The sequence below is a fragment of the Ambystoma mexicanum genome, chromosome 3p (assembly GCF_040938575.1).
Source record: "Ambystoma mexicanum isolate Mex_15411 chromosome 3p, UKY_AmexF1_1, whole genome shotgun sequence".
NCBI lineage: Eukaryota > Metazoa > Chordata > Amphibia > Caudata > Ambystomatidae > Ambystoma > Ambystoma mexicanum.
The window spans coordinates 1,266,324,495-1,266,337,666 of record NC_090925.1 but is presented as its reverse complement, the minus strand read 5'-3'; the positions used below and the strand labels follow the sequence as shown (position 1 = coordinate 1,266,337,666).

Genomic DNA, 13,172 nt, shown 5'->3' with positions numbered 1-13,172 from the left:
TTCTGACTATTTTGCCTGATTCTTTGTTGTTCTTTATAAAATTGAATTTATCTGAAAAAGCCCTTTCTGAGATTTTGATTGTATATAATAAATGATGTGAAGAAATCATTATAATTGAGTTACTTTGAAAATGTCAATACTAGATGTACTAATCTTCTATTTTTGAATGGTGAAATCAAGAAATGGAACTACCCAGGAGACTCTTTAAAATTGATTGGAAAAATTATTTTTCCATTACTTTATGGTGTTCAGGAGACGGGAGTTCCTATTACTGATAGGAATTCCACTGTGTTCAGTATTGTTCTGACTTGTGACACCAGAGTCAATTGTTTTCTCCCCCACACCCTTTACATTTAATAAGATCTGAGGAGCCTCAGGAGCTCTACATGATTGAACATCATAACCAGTATTCTGGCATGTAGAAGGGTGTGCTTTTCTCTTAATTTGTTGTCACTGCTAATCCCAATTTATGGCCAGTATAACCTACAAAAAGTTGGTCATCCTGATGCAATTTAGACATTCTTGAAATGTAAAAAGTGAGAGCCCGTTTAGGGTCCAATCTATGCAATCTCTGTTCTTCTTTGCCCAAATGAGGAGGAGGATAGAATGTTGGTAATATGATTTTCTGTGACAAGTGGAAGTCAGAAACTACTTTTGGTAAGAAAGATGGTTTAACCTTAAGAACCACTTTGTCCTTATAAAAAGTAGTATATGGAGGTTTACATAAGAGAGCCTGTATTTCACTAACCCTGCGGGCTGATGTTAAGACCACAAGAATGACAGTCTTCAATGTTGGAAGCCTCAAGGGACAGGAGTGGAGAGGCTCAAAATTATACAAATTAGAAACTTAAGTACTAGATTTAAATCCCAAATTGGGACATGAAAAGGGACTGGAGGGTATACGTCTGTAAACCCTTTCAGGAATTGAATTATCAATGGAATTTTGAAGTAAGAAACCTCTTCCTAGGAGCGCTTGAAAATGGACAGTGCAGCTAGATATCCTTTAATTGTTCCGATCTGGAGACCCAGATTGGCTAAATGCAATAAGAAAGAAAGCATCATTGGGTTGCCACATTGAAAAGGGTCCACATCCTTATCTTTGCACCAGTTACTGAACTTGTTCCATCGACACGGTACAAAGATTTTGTTGCTGGCCTTCTGGCCGAAAGTAAAATCTCCATCACGTCATCCGGAAGATCCCAATCCTTGTATCTCAACCTCTCAGAAACCATGCGTGAAGGTTGAGTGTTTTGACCTCTGGATGGAGAACCCAGAAGGTCCGGGTATCACGTCCTCCTAGCCCAATCCGGGGCAATTAGGATTATGGTTTTCCTGAGCTTTCTCAACCTCCTGATTACTTGAGGAATCACGGGGACAGGAGGAAACGCGTACAGAAGTGGAAACTTCCAGTCCACCACAAACACGTCTCCTAGAGCTCCTCTCGGAGGAAATTCCCTTGAGCAGTACTGTTCGCACTTCCGGTTTACCGTGGTTGCGAACAGATCCACTTGAGGGGTTCCCCAAAGGGTGAAGATCTCCAGAAGGACTTTCTGAGCTAACTCCCACTTGTGGGAGACTGTGCTCTGCCTGCTCATAGCGTCTGCCACCGTGTTCTGCTCTCAGGCTAGGTGAACTGCCGATAGAAATATTCCCTCTCGTATTGCCCAGAACCAGAGCTGCATTTCCTCTCTGCACAGTGGTAGTGAACCTACGCCTCCTCTCTTGTTGAGGGAGTACATGGCCACAGTGTTGTCTGCATTATCAGGACGTTCTTTCCCTGTACAGAGGGCAGGAAGGCCTTCAGTGCTAGCCTGATTGTCCTCAGCTCCAATAGGTTGATGTGTAGTTTGGACTCCGATGGAGACCAACAACCGCTGATTGTCAGATCGTTGGTGTGGACTCCCCATCCCGTGAGTGAGGCGTCCGTCACTACTGTTATCTCCGGCCATGGTTGCCAAAAAGATTCTCCCTTGAGGATGGTGTTGTTGCAAGCCCACCATAGTAGATCCTGAGCAACTGCGCTCAGGACTTGCAGAAGATCCGACCTACTCCGCGAGAACTGGGACCATTGAGTTTTGAGGGCCCATTGAAGGGATCTCATTCTCAATCTGGCCTCTGGTACCAGAAAAATGCAGGATGCCATGAGGCCGAGCAACCTCAGACAATCGGCAGATGCTGGGCATTCTGGAACTTTGTTACTATCTGCAGAATGTGGAGAGCTCTAACCTCGGGAGGCGAGGCTTTGCCCGAGGAAGTATGCAAAACTGCTCCGATACACTGGATTTGGAATGGTCTCATGTGAGACTTCTTGATATTGAGCGAGAAGCCCAGTTTGTGAAGGAAGTGACAGGTGATCGACAGATGTTCCTGAGCTTGTTCGGGAGAACGTGCTCTGAACAACCAATCGTCCAAGTAGGGGTAGACGTGAATCCCCCCCTCTCCTGAGACCCGCTGCCAAAACTACCATCAGTTTGGTGAAAACCCTTGGGCGGAGGTCAGCCCGAATGGCAGAACTCAAAACTGAAAGTGAGAACCGCCAACCTCAGGTACTTTCTGTGCTTGGGATGGATTGGCACATGAAAGTAAGCATCCTGAAGGTCCAATGATACCAACCAGTCTTCGAGTTGGAGAGCCTGAAGGATCTGAGAAAGGGTTACCATCTTGAACTTGTCCTTCCTGAGGAACTTGTTCAAGTTTCTTAAGTTCAAATGGGTCTCAATCCTCTGTCCTTCTTTGGAATGAGAAAGTAGGGGGAGTACCAACCCTTGTTCCTCTCGCTACAGGTACCTGTTCTATTGCACCGGTGGATGGTCCTGAGGCCTTTTTAGGAAAGGAAGGCAGTAACCTTGAGTTACTGTTTCCAGTGCCCAACCATCTGGAGTAATGCCCTGCCATTCTTTCAGATGCTGTGAGATTCTGCCTCTCACCGGGGTCTTGTGTGATAAGGCCTCAGAGTGATTTGGAGGTGGCTGCAGGAGCGGCAGAGGGCAAAGATGCCGTTCCTGAGGCTGGTTTCGCACCTCTTCCTCGTCCTCTACGAGGAACATCTCTTTTACCTCTTTGAATGGCCTGCCCTCTTCCTCTACCAAAAGAGTAGTATTGAAAAGAACGACCTCTCCAGGAAGATGAACCCGAATAAGGTTTCTGAGGCTGTCGCATGGAGGCACCAAGAGATTTAGCTACCACTTTTGAGGTCTGTAGTTTTTCTAATCTTTCATCAGCTTTACTACCAAACAGCCTCAAGCCATCAAAAGGCATGTTGAGAAGTCTGGCCTGTACATCTGGTGCAAACCCTGACTTCCTCAACCACGCAAATCTGCGTAACACCATGCTTGCAGCCGTGGATATGCTGTTACTATCAGCAGTATCCAGTCCAGACTGGAGACATTCCCCCATTGCCTCCTTTCCGTCTTTGACAATATTCAGGAAGCCTTACCTTTCCTCGCCTTCCGGAATATGTTCAGCCACCGCCTTTATACAATCACACAGGGTATGGGTGTACCTGGCCAGAGTACAGGTGACATAAGTTGACTTGAGAGCCATGCTACCCGAGGTAAATACCTTACGGGCTCAAGCATCCACCTTCTTATCCTCTCTATCTGGGGGGATAGATGGATATACTGTTTGCTTTGAGGAAGTTGCAGCCTGAATAACCAGACTTTCTGGAGTGGGATACCTGCTTAAATAATCAGGATCTGAACCAGAAGTTCCATACTTCTTCGGAAAATTACTGTTGACTGCAGCAATTGTATCAGGAACTTCCCAGTTTTTTTTCTACCGTTCTTTAAAGTACCCTATGGAAGGGGAGAACTGGATCCTTCTGGGGGCCCTGATCAAGTACGTCAGTCATATCATCCTGATCAAAAGTGGGTGAGGCTCTACCCCAGCCCATGTATTCAACCACTCTATTTATTAGGCTCCTGTCCCCTGAATCTGCATGTTCTGCAGGGTCAGTTTTTGCAAACTCTAGTTCAGGTGATGTATCAACGCCACTAGCAGAGTGAAGGGTATCACACAGGTCTCTCATTTTTTGATTCTGGATCAATTAATTCTTCTGGGACCTCTCTAGTACTATATTGCACTCCAAAAGGAGAAACCTCTTCATCTTCAGCGTCACTTTCTTCAAAAATAGAAGACATAGACTTAAAGAAGTCTGATTTAGGTAAAGGAGTAAATCTCCTTTCCTGTTGAGTTTGGCTCGAAGGAATCGAAGGAACCTTCGATGGAATCGAAGGAGTCTTCGAAGACACTGATGATGTCTTTCGACAAAGGCATCAAACGCTTTTGGCTTTGATGTCAAAGCCGTCATGCCATCGTCTAGGGTTTCAACTACTTCTGTTTTTTATATGGTGTCGGGGAAACACTCAACTCTCGATGAATCTTCGATTTAACGTCGACTGGACACTTTCGAGTTTCACCCATACTACTGGGTTTTACCACAGTAGTTCCCAACATCCCTGTGTCGTTCGACAGAGCGACCGGGGTCTGGCTCTTTTGAGGCTTCTTTGAGGGGGTCGAGGCCGCATTCTCAAAGACCTTCATCATCTTCCTTCTAAAATCTTTCCATTTTCTTGGGGAATCCGACTTAGTCGGGCATCGTACCAATTCGGTAGATGTATCTGAGGAAGAAGAGGGAGACCTGTCTCCCCTCTTAACTTTTTTTGAAGAGGAAGATCAATCTCTTAGAGTGTTTGACGATCTGATTCTTTCGAATCCCTTGACTTCTTATATCTTTATGACGAGGTGTTCGAGGAGGCCTTGGAAGCTTTCCATCCCACCGCCAGTTTACCTTTCCTCTCACAGGCCTTCTCCGTCATCGACTAACAGGAGCCACAGTCGCCGGTTCCATGATCTGAACCCAGGCACCAAAGACAAACGCGGTGAGGATCTGTAATCGACCTCTTCGATCCGCAGCCGATACATTTTTTTTAACCCCGTCTTGGGAGTAGAAGGGGTGGAAGAAGATGACATTTTCTGAAGAAAATCTCAAAGCGTGCCGTTCTTGAGAGCGAAGCAATCTGGAAAACGGAACTGAATCTAACGGGCAAGGCACAAGCTATTTATACTGATGGTGACGTCGACGCGGTACGGACCCCGACGAGGGACATCGACGCCACAACCTCGTGCACAGCGCCCTCTGCCGAGAATTCTTTTTCCGAAGCAGCGAAGCTGGCAGGATACGAATATCATAAAATGAGGAATATGTGGGAGGACCCAATCCATTCGAAGTTTGCTTCATCAATCTACAAAAGGTCGTCAGTGAAAATGATAGCAAGAACTCAGTCTTGGAAGGGTGCAGTTTAAAAAAATAAGAGGCCATCCTTCAGTGTCCTGTAAGCACTCCAAAGATGTCTCATGTCGCCTTGGAGTGACCTTTTTATATAAAAACCAAGTATCATCAGTGTATTTGATTTCCTTTTATTCTCCTCATCGAGCTCTTGGTTCTCATTCTCTTTTTCCTCTTGTCGGTCCCTCATCCTCCCTGTGCTGCTTCTCGTTTTCGCTCCTGGCTCCTATGCACTTCTTCATCCTCTGTGTCTACGTTCTATCACCTGAGTCATCTGAAATCCTATCTTCTATCGGTTTAATGGCTTCAGTTTCATTTTTGACTTATTTGTACAGCATGTTCTTTTGTAAAGCGTTCTAAAAGTTCAATAAAAATACAAAAATACATCAAGGGACTTAGCCTTAGGAGGCCACAGTGCAGTCATATCTGTATGCTGATGACGTTTTGCTTTCTTTTCCAGAGCTCGTTTTGACCCTTTTCACTTTCAACTGCGACTGTTTGCTGAATGTTTGTGGCGCTGCATAAATGTCTACAAATCTGATTTACCATTTGACTGTGGCTACAGTCCGCCTTACAGAGATTGGCGAATACAAAAGGATTGCAGACGGCCCCTCTGACATTGGAAGGATGGATAACGTTAAATGGGACCAAATGATTACCAATATTTGGCACTGAAATGGGTGGATTCAGGCGCAGCAGTATGTGAGAAACCAGAAGGTGTCTCACACGCTAGTCCTCGGGGATCTGTCCACCAGGTGGCCAGGACACAGCCATTGCTTTTGGATCCAGTTCCTGGGGGTGGACCAGTGCAGAAGGATCACCTGGGTGAGGGGTCTTCTGGGAGTGGTACACCCGATGGCGAGACGCAGTATACCTCTTCCCTGTAACAACTTTACCCCATCCTACCGAATAGGATATATGGAAACTCTACCCATCCACCCCCCCCAGTCCCACTTTTCCTGCAGGAACACTTTCACACTGATATCCTGCTCTGGGAGAATACAGACTCCCACCGAGCCGTGTATCGGACATGTCCCATGGATCTGCGTGAAATTACCGAGTGGAAAAGTCCAACCACCAAAAGTCTGTTTGTTTTTTCTTTTTCTTTTTTCCATTTTTTTTGCTTATATGTATGTGGGGGAGGGGTCCCCCCCACAGCACCCCCATCTTACACCTATACATTTTTATTAACTTTACCCCCCCACACACACATACAAATAAATGGGGGTCGGACTTTTGGTGCTTTGACTTTTCCACCTCAGTAATTTTGTCCTATTCCTGTCACACTACTATGGTCAAGCTATTAGTGGTAACCATTCATACCTGACTTCCATTAAACTTCCCCACGCAGATAAAAGGCGGAGCATGAGAGCACAATCTGAGCGAGGCAAAGCACACAAAGTAACAGCAGTTTCGAGACGGCAGCTGAACGAGGGATGAAAGACGGCAAAACATGAAGGGTGCACAAGGAGGAAGATGCCCTTGACCTTTCGGGCGGAAAGCTGTTACTTTCTGGACGCCTTCGGATTGCAGAGCACAAGGCCAAGAAAACAGACAGAAGACTCCTGTATTGTGTGTCTTCGATACCCAGGGCTCTCCTGCACGGCTGATCCAAGTTGGAGAGAAGCAGCAGCCGCCATAGTACCGCCCTTGGCTCCAAGATCAAAGAAAGATCAACACAGCCATTGAGTTGGGAAACCAATGCAAGACCGATCTGTGTTGAAGTCAAGGTTGCAAGTGGCAAAATTGTGTACAAAGAGCAAGGATAAATATTGCTTAATACGTGTGATGAAAGACGCGAGGACAGCCTAACGGCTAATAGATGTTTGAACTGTGGCAAAGAAGATAAAATATTTGTGACAGTTGTCCGGCAGCGCAAGTATGCTCAATCGAAGGTCTCTGTAAAATATTCAGCTGAGAATTGGCAGAAACGAAAGTAAAAGATAAAGAATAAGAATTGGTGTGAATCGAAGTGGTCCTGCGATGGTATAAGCAAAACCCATTGCACAATCGAAAGTCTTCAGTTTTTGATACAAAGGGATCTGAGCCGAACGAAGGGGATCCGTGGTCCGAGCCCAAACGAGGGAGACCAATCGTGAACATTGTGCTAAAGGGATCTGAGCCCGAACGAGGGAGACCAATCGTGAACATTGTGCTGAACAGATCAGACACTGAACGAGGGGGATCCGTGATTCGAGCCCGAACGAGGGAGACCAATTGCGAACGTGAAAATCCTGATAAGAAAGGAACTTTGGTGTTTGTTACGTCAGGCCCTCTGCGATAAGAGACTGTCATTTGGAGAGAGGCTTGGGCAGAAGGCGCTGATACCTATGCTTCGAACTGTTTCCTCATGGCCAAGAAGCCAGAGTGCGTGTGAAGCTCCGACGTGCTGCCTTGTTCCGTGCTGAAAACGCGGGGAAGCCAACTGCTCAACTATCCTGACATATTATTTCTTGAACACTTCTTTTGCTTACATTGTAGTACCACACATTTTGCATTTAGAAGTAAGGATTGGCAATAGATTTATTAGTATAGGCCCTTTTATTTTGACAGAGACTCCACTAGGACTGTATATTATTATTTGATGGTCATAGCTTGCTCCCATCCTTGGATTTAGGACGAGATAGGCGTTAAACCAACCCATTGAAGTTCGATAAACACCCTTGAACTGTGATCACTTGTGTCTGTCTTCACTGTTTGATACCATACCTTCCTTACAAGTAAGAGGACACAGAACAGGCAGGTCATCTGAGGTACTGGTGACAACTTTGGCACTGTGGCAAAGACAAAACGGTGTCCTTTTTAGTGGAAGGGGGATATTTATTGAGCTACAGGAGGCCACTTTTTTGATAGGGGCTTGTGGGATGTGGTCAGAACGTGGTGAGGAGAACAATTTCCTGTATAGATGGGCTTATGCCCACACATTGTACCAACTGAGGACTTTGCAATAGCTTCACTATTAAAATACTTATGTTTGAAAAGTCACTTATAGAACTACTAACATCACCTTGAGAAATAATAGAGGTTTGACATATGAGTAGTATGAAGCAAGTTGACCTATACAATCATCTATACGAATGTTTCGTGTTTTCCAACAGGACTGTGAGCATTTTCTGTCGCTTTTTATGTTCTTTTAATATTTGGACCCACTGGGCTCAACATTGTATGAAGTTAAATAAAATAATATATATTATTGGTCAAAGACTAGCCTTGGTGTTATATCTTGTGATATTTGTTTCAACACAAGACCGTGTTTGATATGTGAGAAAAAATCCCCGTCTAGACCCTGAGTCTAAGTGTGTGACACCAATAGGTAGCTTGCCTTTGGGAAATTGTTCTCCTCACCTTTTTAGTGGAAGGACAACCTAAGAGGTCTTGGATAACAAGTCCTCGGATACAGCAAGCTTAAAGAGAGCAACACAGCTGTCCATTATGTAGAAGCACAATAGGAGCTCCCACTTCTGTGCTGGTGCAGAAACTTCATGGGAGCACACAAAACTGCTGAGGATGACGATCCGACTGTTCTGTCAGGTAAAGGGAATGAATTGGGTAAGGAATTGCATGAAACCGGGTCAGAGAAGCAGAGATTTAGCTTCAAGACGATTGCGAGTTTGCACTAGAGCTTCCATCAAGGATTCCTCAGCGTCCTCATCTTCTCTCAGCTACTTAAGGAATAATTCCCGTAGTCTCACCTATGCAAAACATACAAAATGGGTGGCCCTGACGTGAAACGCAAACAAGAACCACAAAAGAAATGGAATATTGGTCATAATGATGCTCTCAAAAGAGCAACGTTGTGGAAGACCACCCGTAGAAGGACACTCCCGCTGCCCCCTCTCCCCTGTCGGCATGGTCATGCTGTACATCGGGTCCCTCCTAGTCCCAACTGCCCTCATGTACCTGCATTGGTGGACTAGTTGTCGCCCAGGGCGATGCGCAACACCTCTGTATATTGGCGGCATCCCTGTGATGCTCTTTTGTGAGTTGCATGGACTCCCGGCAGCCACTGGACCACCACCGAGACGATGACGGACCACTGGACCTGAAAAAACATTAGGCAGCCATTTTGCTACTCCTTAGGGAGCCAATGGTGTTGGTAGGTAAAATGCTATCCTGTGGTATGGCCAAGTAAAATGTACACAGTTGCCATCAACCTGTAACACAGACTCACTGTCAGACAATTCACTCAGGGGCACAGATGCCCTTATGGGTTACCAAGGCAGCATAATAAAGAGTTGTAGTCAGGCTTTGGCAAAAGCATCTCTGAGAACACCAGTTCGCACCCTCCCCATAACATAGATGCCGCCTCTTCCTGTGCCTAGCAAACGAGAAAAGGGGTCTTTCAGCTGTATCACATACAGGCCAGGGAGGCTCCAGATCCACCAAACTACTGCCTCCCCGTCATTTGACCCAAGTTCACATTCAGCTATTAATCTGGCTTTGCCCCCCTGGGAGAAAGCGTCTTAAGTAGGCTTCTTGCATGTGGACTATGTATCTTAACCTGGGGAATCCTCATGAAGCTGAAAGAGTTTTATGATTTCTGACTGCAAAACCGCACCTTTGTGAAGTGTGTGTTTGTGGAAGAGAAGATATTGAACACACAGGCATTAACGGAAATGAATGCAGAAATCTAAGAATGCTCACACATGTGTGCATCCAGCTACCAATACATATTTCCATGCATCCACTCACACTGCAGAGTCACACCCGACTACCCCTGGCAACTGTCCTACACACCGTCTACAGTCAGCTGCACGTGCATAAAGACACCGGCACAAATGTACGCAGGCAGTATGTCCTGCATAAAGGATGACTTTGAATTCTCTCCCTTGCCTGCCCACCCCACCCCCACTTCTAACCCCACTCTAAACATTTCCAAAAGGTTTAGTGAAAGCTGTTTTGAGCCAGACCTAAATACCGAGTGTCCCTTAAAATCCCCCTTCAGGTCAGGTAACCAAGTAGTATCTTGTGACTTTGCATTATAGCATGACCGTGCTGGTGAATGCATGAAAGGAGCCTGGATTCCTGCCCATCTGCAGAGCATGATTTTATTTGGCCTGATTTTTGAGTAAATCAAACTGATTTTCTGCTTATCTGAAGCCCCAAGTATCCTATATAAGTGCCATTGCTAGAGAGCTTGAATGGGTACCCTTTTAATGCAGCTTTCTAAAAGAAGCACTTAAGTTATTGAACCTCCATCAAAACCGATATCACATTTTTATAAATATCCTCACGTTAGATTTCTCCAGCTTCTAAGCACTGAAATAAAAGTTGCTATTTCACTAATATTAAAGGTACTTAATGTGGTAACCTCTGAAGCATGAAGAGCTAATTTGGCCCAGCGTGCGTAACTGCAGCTTGCCACCAGATTTCTGAAGGTAGTGCTTAACCTGCTGAGTTATCTCAATCACTAAGTCAAACAAACTTCTTATGTGGACCATTATTTCTTTGGGTATGTCAGGATGCTGGAAATACAAACTACCTAGTTATATACTTTGTGATGAGGCTTGTATCTGGATATAGTTAATTCTCTTTTGGGGTCCAGTCTTATATTTATATCCATTGTTTACTGTAAATGCAAAACTGGTAGCAGTAAGACATTGGGCAGATACTTGTTCTCTCCTTTGTTCCCTTTGCTGAAGACTGTTTGTTTTTTTAATTGTTGTTTGGAGCCATCTTAACCACCTTCTTGATAATCCTTTTTCTATATTTGCAGGGTTCCATTAGCGAGCCAGGCCTGGGCCTCCTGTCATGGTGGACCAGCAATTAGCCTCCAACAACTCTGGCACTATCTTATCTTCAAGTGAGGGCCTCAGGACCTGAATGACTTACAGGAAAACGCAGAAAAGTAATGGTGTTCCTTGTGCCCCATTTAAAGCTTCCATTATCCCAACCATCCTCAGATTCCAGGCCCCAGATCGTGCCCTATGAGAGAGAAGCAAGATTGGTGATGTTTTATGGAGATTCTCAGCTTGTCTGTATTGTGTTTACTGAAAGCGGGACCACTACCATGACACTCTAGGCCCTAAGTGTGCAGCACTAAAACAGACTTGGGTGCTTGATTCTTTTCATGCCGTTCTAATCATTGATCTGTTATTTACTGTGATTTAGGCTGGATGGTCTATATGGACAATCCATTGTTTTTAAATGTGAAAGAATGGGTCTTGGTGAGCAACCCACAATATTATTAAAATAGGTTTGTTTCTACAGTGCAGCTGAAAATACATTTGGCAGAATTAGAAGAATTTTCTGCAGATCCATGGCTTTTTAAAAGCTACTGGAAATCGGGGAGTTTTTTTTTTTTTTAATTATTTTTTTGGTTCCCATATAACGGATTTCTTTACATTAAACCTTTTCCTCTTTCTGACTGTAAATCATGTAATTGAGTTACATTACAGCTTCTGTTTCTGCTTCCTTAACTGCTTCTCACACAGACTATGAGCATTCCCTTCCTACTGAATTGGGATTTTACCCCTCCGACTTATGATTTTCTAACTGCTAGCTGCCATATTATTCTTGTACTCCGGCCGATTGTCAGCTTGCACAATGGTTTGGCTACACATTTGTGTCACCCGTTCTGGAATAGATTTGTAAAATACTAGAGGACTGTTGCACATTTTTGAGTTCTATAGTGGAGAGAGAATATGTAAATAAAAACTGCATTGCATGCATTTACTTTGGCTATTAACCATAGTAGTACCTTTTGGTTTTTCTTATTGGTCAATTGAATATCAGCCATGGCAGTGTATACCTCAGAGAAGATGACTGCCAAACAAGAATTCATAGGAATGCAGGCAGAAGCCCATATTACTGTTTTATTTTTAATGGCTCGCATCTGGGCTGCCAGCTGACTGTTGTAGATTAGTAGGAACAATGTGTTTTCCATCCATTACAACTGGTTACCTGGTAACTTACCGGAATGAAAACGCAGGTGAGTTAAAAGGCATAGGTTGAGCGGTCAACAAAGGAGCGGCCAAAGAGTTGAGTACTTGAAAGACCTTGTATAGCTGATTCCTCAGAAAAGCAGAGAGTATAAAATATTTCATAAATAATTTTAATTCCTTTGAATTTAACTCCTAGACCATGCCACTCACTTAAAATATTCCCCACCAAAATGTTACCTTTAGTACTCCGCGAAAGGCACAATTTAAATGTAACACCATCAGCTACGGGGTGGGGAGGATGCAGAAGGTGGGCAAGGGGCCTTGTTATTTAGATTTTCATAGACCTTAATTTTAGAGTTAAGGAACTCCTTGGTTGCAGGGTTACTCCTGTTGCCTGACTATCCAAGGGGTAAGTGTGGATGAAGAGTCAGGGCTATGCGTAAGAGGGCTGCAAGGTTTAAAAGAAATTAGAGGGTAGGATGTAATGGCACACGCTATGGGAATGTCTGCAATGTTCTAGTTCTGAAAAAATACTCTTTATATAGCTTTGGTAAAAAGGAAACATTGCAGGTAAGCAACTATAGGATGGAGTATTTAGGAGGAGTGACTTCTCCAGATGTCGCTCAAAGTACACTAAAGTACTTAAGGGCCAGGTTTGCAGTTTCTTAAGAGTGGGTTATTAGAACCTAACATCACACAATGGGATAAACCCAAAATTAAAGCTTGCAGTTAGTTATAAAAGAAGCTATCAAACTGTAGGGAGAGTCTGACGTGATTTGCATGATGCCCCTGCTTGCCATAGCTTTGTCTCCATTCCTGAGTCAGTCAAAATGCCCCCATCGGACTGTGCTAGTTGGTTTTGTTGCAGAGGAATAGTTTTTGCCCATCGCAAGCTCTGGCGAGAGTTGGATGTCTATGCATAGCACAAGACAAATGCCGAACTCAGAATACCTGACAGGCTAACTATTAGACTGCAATTTTTTAATTGTCTACTCCAAAAC

General features: G+C 44.4%; 1 protein-coding gene across 3 annotated transcripts in view; it reads left to right on the top strand.

Annotated features, from left to right (window-relative positions):
- POLR3H (RNA polymerase III subunit H) overlaps positions 1-11,975 on the top strand; it is a 128,173-nt gene extending 116,198 nt beyond the window's left edge. For all 3 annotated transcript variants that reach the window (XM_069652764.1, XM_069652762.1, XM_069652763.1), the window contains one exon: positions 11,004-11,975. In XM_069652764.1, coding sequence (XP_069508865.1) covers positions 11,004-11,057 — 54 coding nt within the window. In that variant the 3' untranslated portion in view covers positions 11,058-11,975. The remainder of the gene's footprint in view (positions 1-11,003) is intronic.
- Positions 11,976-13,172: the final 1,197 nt, after the last annotated feature.